At 39.6% G+C, this 7,509-nt stretch overlaps 1 protein-coding gene across 1 annotated transcript in view; it reads left to right on the forward strand.

The window, feature by feature from the left end:
* Positions 1–1,191, forward strand: part of LOC134006580 (cilia and flagella-associated protein 47-like) — a 61,050-nt gene extending 59,859 nt beyond the window's left edge. The window contains exons 66-67 of the mRNA XM_062445496.1: positions 423–591; positions 1,003–1,191. Coding sequence (XP_062301480.1) covers positions 423–591; positions 1,003–1,191 — 358 coding nt within the window. The remainder of the gene's footprint in view (positions 1–422; positions 592–1,002) is intronic.
* Positions 1,192–7,509: the final 6,318 nt, after the last annotated feature.

Consider the following 7,509-nt stretch of genomic DNA (forward strand, 5'->3'; position numbering starts at 1 on the left):
CAAAACATGGCAGAAGTATTTGAAATTTAAATTTCTGACACGAGGAAACAACACAGTAAAGACAGCGAGGTTCAGCAAAGCAAACTCCACCTCAGTAGTACCTGAATCATTGGAAAGTACTGCTGCCAGACTTTTTTTGGTACCAAGATCTATTTTAGACAAACTTAATTTAGATTGTAGTCCCACTGATGAAAACACAGATATAGTTAATTTGTACTTTTAAAAGGCTCTTTGTTCCTGCGGTGGATACTTCCCATCAGAAACTGGAGTTCCTGACATGGTTCCTGGATCCCTGGAAAAGTTCATGTTGTGGAAACAGCCTAACATTAGATATCATTTGTTTATCTACTCATAGTGTGTGTGTTTTTAGTGAGTTACGGTCGCTGCTTGCGGCAAGAGATAAATTTAAGTCTTTGTTCCAGGAAACCAGAGCTGTTCACAGCGGTGTTGCTTCCAGGCAGCAGCAGTGAGTTCACAGTGACTCCAGCCTCTGGGATGTTACCTCCTGCTGGTTCCAGTGGAGCCCTCATCACTGTGTCCTTCACACCCAATATTAACAGCAAGAGACACAGAGCAAGACTAACTGTTCAGGTACTTCAATTATTTATTCTTTGATAATATCACATAGTTTTGGGTCTATGTGTGATCTCTACACATCTCTTTTCCTCCTTTTTTTGGCTTATTTAACACTTCTCATGACTGCATCACTGGTCATAACATCATACCAGTACTATTATTATACAATATTATTATTCCTTTCCTAGTTTCAAGTAGTAAAATTCATTACGATTTCAGTTTTATTAATACATGCTAGAGATAAGACAACACATTTCTTAGAATAAAATTAAACATCAGGATTAACTGTAAGATTGAACAGAACTGAGAACATGATCTCCAGCCACAGATGCAATGATTCAGGGTTCGGCTCACAGTTCAAACCATGCGTATGCAAAATGACATATATACAAACCTACAGTCATCTAGGTTGCATGATTTTTACAGGCAGCAGACATGCAGTGGGTGTACGACGTGAGAGGGAAAACTCCTCATGACTTGCCGCCCTGTACCACATCCACCAATGGCAGCTCCTCTGTGCTCCGTCCAGCCAGTGAACGCCAGCGCAGCTTTGTGACCCGGAACCTCCTTCTCCCTGCCGTGGCTAATTCATCCCCTCTCAAAGTCCACAGATAAAAGCATCCCAACTCTCTCACAGCTAAGAATCTTCATTTTTTAAATCCATTTCATTTTTCTTTTTGCCTGTTTTGTTGTTTTCACAGCAAAGTTATCCTCAACTAAATATACGTCTTTATATATAAACTGTTATTTGGATGGGCACATTGCCATTGATGGCAATGGGTTTTACCATTTGTCCTTTTTCCCTTGAAAATGGCTCATTAGTCTTGTTAGCATTTCTCATCAGCAGTTGTAATGAGCTATTTTCCTGCCAATACCAAGTAGATGTTTTCCCTATCTTGTAGCATGTGAAGGAAATTCAACATAATGAATTTGAAATGATGCTCATTTTTAAAAGCTAAATTCATCACTGTTAATGTAACACATTACATTACATATAGTAAGTAGTCCCTTTACACAGAAGGCCATGTGTAAAATCCCTTGTCTGCAGTTCTTCTCTTCTTCTCCTTGTCTAACTTTATGGTTGGTATAGATCTAATAAGCAAAATCAAAAAGGCATAATGGCATTGCCAAGTTCACTTCATCAGTGTACTTCACGAACAGTGTCCCTGAAGTTTTACACATTCAGCAGGTATCAGATGCATGATGAGCAATAAATGCTTATAATGGTTATGATGTCCCTATTATGCCTCAGAGTCCACTTCAAGTAAAATGTTACCAACCTCATTTTATTCCCCCATATCCCTTATGATCCTCTGTTAGATACTATAGAGAGTACGGCCATAAATTACATCCATCTCAAGCTGCTGGTCCCGGGATATTCCCACCACAGATTATATTATACTAACCAGGACAACCTTGAAATATGCAGCCTGCTTGCTGAAAAACCTCCGAATCTTACATTTAATGAATCAAACCACATGGGCCTGACGAGGGTGTCCAGTGTGTGCAGTGTGTGGGCCTGTATGCATGCAAATGTAGCCAACACACCACCCATGACTACACTGACTTCCTCATATCCTTGTGTCTGTACTGTAACCAATTATATACTATGTTTCAATAAATCTATTACATTTTTACATTCATGAATTATGAAAGGGAAAACTTTTTCTTACACATCTCACTCAAGAAAGAAGGGATGAATCATGATGGAAATGCATTTGAAGAACTCTCTCAAATTGGGTTGATATGGTAGATGGTTACATATTGTAGCATATGTGTGCTTACCTTCCTGTGTGTCCACATATGGAGCTGTCCTATGGCTCACCTTGTGCCTTTGGAATTATTCACGAGGCAGTTACACTCAGTTATGCGTCCATTAAGCACCATCTGCAGCCTGCTGGGGCAAGAATAGAGAGAGATAGAGAGTGAGAGAGAGAGAGAGAGGAAGCTACATAAAGAGGGAGATGGGATGGGATGGAAGAGGATAGAGGAAACAAGCATAGATAATATAAAGCTGGAGGGACAAGAATGAATGAAGGAAGAAGTGAGGGAAAGCAACTGATAGGAAGTAGATGATGGAAAGAGCAAAGGAGGGATGGAGAGAAAAGATGAGAGCAGCAGATAGTGAAGTGAACAGTAAAAGGCAAGTGTTAGGTCTCAGCATGTATTTTGCATATCGTCTGGGCTCTAGAGAGTGTTTGTGTGTCCCTGCAGAAGCCAGTACTCCTGTGTGACAACGTGCATCAATGAGCACGTGTGTGTGTGTGTGTGTGTGTGTGTGTGGTTGTTGATTTCTGTCCATAGATTACCTGCGGAAATGAGCTCCCCTTTCTCGCCTTCCTCAGCGGGTGTGTTGCCCCAGCAACACACGAGCCAAGCCAACAGTAATTGGCGGAGGGTCTGTTATGTTGCCCGCAGTAACAAGAGATCACACTGGAATCATAATAATGAAGTCATGATGACAAGCCGCCAAGTGCTGACACACCAAACCAAGCAAATCAAAGCAGATCTATTGATCTCTGCGCCAAACAAGACACTCAAATTTGAATTTAACGTCCCTTTCCAAAACTTCACAGGTGGGCAGTGAAAGAAGGATGTTTCACTAGCTTATATTAAGTTGCTCTGTGCAGCTGAAAGTAAACTAGGACTATAAACACTCCTGCCAGAGAGGATTACTAGATTATTTAGGAGCTGCAAAGTAGAAATTCTGGTATATTTAATTATTTTTTTAAATTGCATTTTCTTTTTTATGTTTACATTATTTGTATAGGCAAATAATTATTGGTAATTAAGCTGTATTGGTTATATATGCAAAAGTATGATGCCAAAACTAATAAAAAACGTATTTTAGAGTCTACAATGCAAATGGTTGAGTAGGCTGTAAAAAGGAAACAAAACAAAACAAAAACAAGCACTGGCAGGCAACTAATGTGGCCCAATAATTAAAATGTTCATACAAAGAGTAACTCAGCCGCATGAAATTAAACCTGTCAGCCCTAAAATTGTTCAGTATCTACACTAGTGCCACATGTCGGTCCCCCTTTCAGCAACACTTCTAATTAACCTACACTATGCACCATTACAGGTGGAGGGAATATGAGTTATCTCTTTAGCCTAGTCACCCAGCCTTGTAATACACCATCACCAACATGTCTCAAAAAATATTGCCCGACTAAATTTAAATAAATGAAGATTAAACTGGCATGAATGAAGCTTCTGGAAATGAAAGACTTTTTACAGAGATATCTTTTGCATCCCAGTGAAGTTCAGTCATTTCTGCATTTCTGACAAAGTGATAACTGTTCAAAAGCTAATTTCTCTCCCACAGAATGCACACGTCTCTGACATCTCCTGCAACTCATAACAGGTTAGAACACCTCTGGAGCTATTAAATATAAGCAGAGATTGGAGTCATCTAAGATAAAGAAATTGATTAGATACTTTTACTCCTAGTCATAAAAGAAAGATCAAATTTGTATCACTTTAGGACTGATCTTCTATTCTGGGTTGCTAATTAGTACTGCAAACACACCTACAAAGATGGGTCATAGTTGGTCACGTGCTAATTAGTATAACAGCATTTTTCAACTTCAATTTGCCTGCCTTTTTTGCCTCTTTTTTTCAATGCAGTGTTCTTCAGCTTTTCTGGCATGTGCTCACATAGTAATGACCTCTTAATTGTCTCTTTGTGCTTTGTAGACTTGAATACTAAAGTGCTGTTCGTCAGACGTCTGTGACAGCTAACAAAGGCTGTTCATTGGAATTCAACCTTATATGACCCACCTTTTGTAGCAGTGTTTAGTAACTGTGATTAAGGTCTTTTAGGATTTGGATAATCTGTAATGAGTATTATCATACATTGGAGCGTGAAGTGATCTGACAGCATTGAGCTGAGGTGTCCGTGCCTCACATTTTGATTGTCAGGTGAAGAAAAATTAACAATCTAAGAAAAAGCTATTCTTCCAATAATATAGTCGTTAAAGTCCACTGGGTCCATCTGCCAAAAGCTCAGCTAAAATGTAACGTGAGCTCATCCAAAAAATATTGAATCTAACTAAAACGTGCACAACGGACAGACTGACATGCCCTGATGCTCTTGATGTGTGATTGTTTAGTTCGTCTGTGACTGAAGAATCCCAGTTAAAAAAAAAAAAAGAAGCAGGAATGAAAAGATTTTAGATTTCAAACAGCTTTGATGCCTTCTGACAGGCGAGCCATATGGCGCTGCATTAACTAATCCTTCTCGTTTCCCAGACATTCCTAAATGGATTATCTACTTGGCTGCTTAATACTATTTCATTTTCATTCTGTTGCAGAGTGTCCCTTCCCCGTGCATCACTCACACAGGGATTCAATTAGCATGGCAGTAATTAAGCAGGAACTGTTTCTCCCTGAAATGCACACAAATTATTTGACAGCCTGCCAGTAGATGGGAGAAGTGTGTGTGTGTGTGTGTGTGTTGTTTTGACAGAGAGGGAGCAAACTGGTGGTAAAGGAATGTAAGGGGAAGATAGTGTTTGATCAAATGTCAGTTTTGTCTGATATCACTGCCACTTGTCACAGCTCAAGCAACACATAAACACAGTTACATATACAACTCCAAAGTTTGTTTTAAACTTGAAGATATGATAACAGTGACACCATGAGATTCCTGTTACTAGTTTATTAAATATGCAATCAACACAATAATTACCTCCATTTCATTGTGGAATTAGCAGTTATGCAACCACAAAATATGAACAATTTTCCTAGTACGTATTTTCATAAAGTTGGAGAGACATTTAAAAAAAGGAGAACAGGCATGAAATTGTATGACATTTCTGTTCTAGTGGCATATTGATTCTTTATAGTATGTCACTGTTGTCATAAGCCATTCACTTCCATCATTAACTATGTCACTCACATTCTAGTAGCAGATGTGCTTTTCATCAGCATTTACCAATTCTTATTGACATATGCCACTGCTGATGAAACTATACCTGTTTACAGATTCTGTTAACAGATACCGTGCTTCCTTCACCTTTAGCGGTGGTGCACGGCTATTGTTTTACTGTCATGTTCAATCTCAGCAGCACGCCACTCTGACCAGTGGTATGATGCTCTTGTTCGATCGGCATACAACTGAAATGCTGACGCAGTGGTAACAGCATGCTTAATATACGGCATAGTACTGCTGTGCTATTGACATATGCCACTTGTTTTGATGAACATATTGATAAAAATGCATTCTGATGTCTCGTCTGATGTCAGCTGAAATCGGCTCGAGCTCCCCCGTGACCCGATGGAGCAGAAGTTTCCAACCTTTTTCCTTCCTTCTCTATCATTGAGTAAACTGACAGCCTCTGACTAAGTGACATATTTTATGGATATTTCATAATATATTCAATGCATAACAATAACAGCACAGAAACACTGACATACTGTATAATTAACCCAAATAGTGAACGCCGTAACAGCGGGAGGTTTGTGTAAAATGAGCGATGTGAATGAATTTTGAATTGGAGCAGATTATTTGATATTTTTAGGAACTTTTTATACAACTCTCTGTCTGTATTGTTTTTCTAACTTTTTTTTGAGCAGTCATGCATACTTAAAATGTTTCTTCTTTGACAAATTCAGTGTTTTCGCCTTTTTTCTACAAGCTCTGTTTTAACTGCATACTTTTCAAATGTAGGAAGTTTATATCATGAATAATAATCTAATCTTTAAAAAATAACCATGTTTTTTTAAACAGAACTGAATGAAAGGATGATATATACTTTGTTTTGTTTTTATTTTCTTACACCCTATAAAGGTAAACTTCAACCTGGGCCTGATTTTTCTTTACCTTCCGCTTGATCTGATTTGAGTAAGTTAAGTTGTGGAAATTAGCTAAATATTCATTTATAACTTTATAAATCTTTCAAAATCTACGCTTTCTGTACTCCAACACAACAAACTTCTCCTGGTACTCCTCTCTCCAACTCAACTCTTGCAAGTCACAACTTAATCTAGAACACTTTTTGACTCTTCATCTAATTATGAGTGCATGCTTGGTTTGCAGTTGCAGTTCATGGATATTTCTACCACAGGAGTAAATTACTGTCAGTCTCAGTTGTCAGTCAAATATCCACACACACAGACGCAAAAGACACACAGGGATGCACAACAATACACAGCCCATCCTGCAGCATTACAACAGAGGAGGATGGTCCGGTACCCTAGAGCGCCCGCAGTCCCGCACCTGCTACTGTAGTCAGAGTAGCCAATCACACATCAGCCCCGTCTCCCACCGAAACAACTGCGTGGTCCTTTGAAGTGAAATCTAATTATTGCTGCGGCACTTCTCCACGAACAGTGCATGTGTGTGTCTGCATTTATGCCTCTGAGCGTGATCGCGTGCGTGTGTCTGTGTGTGTGTGCGTGTGTGTGCATGTGTGAGCGTACACCTATCAAAACTCCCCCTGGTGAACATGACAGAAGAGACGAGTAGAAAGAACAAGCTGCTCAACCCTGCTTTCATCTTCACCCCCTTTCTACTGCCTGAAAACTCAGCTCTGACACATAAAAAATCATCACAGCTATGTGTGTGTGCGTGCGTGTGTGAGTGTGTGTGTGTGAGACATTGTTACATATTTCATGCTGCTGATGATTGTAGGATTTATCATTCAGTGTACATCCGAGTGTTTGACAAAGCAACGCTTGTGTATGAAGGACAGCGTGTGTGTGTTGTGGGACAGATTCGGAAGCAGCTTTGATGACTTGACAGATTATTGTGTTCATGCGCTTGTGTGTGTGTGTGTGTGTGGCGTGCTGGTGCGTACGCTTTTCATTCAAATGTGTCGCCACAGTCTTTGAAGATCTTACACTAACTGGTGGTTGAGTGTGCATATCTTGCTGAGTGATGAGCCAGCATTGTTTGTACGTGTGTTTGTGAGGCTGTTTGTGTACCAT

Source organism: Scomber scombrus, chromosome 24 (genome assembly GCF_963691925.1).
Source record: "Scomber scombrus chromosome 24, fScoSco1.1, whole genome shotgun sequence".
NCBI classification, from domain to species: domain Eukaryota; kingdom Metazoa; phylum Chordata; class Actinopteri; order Scombriformes; family Scombridae; genus Scomber; species Scomber scombrus.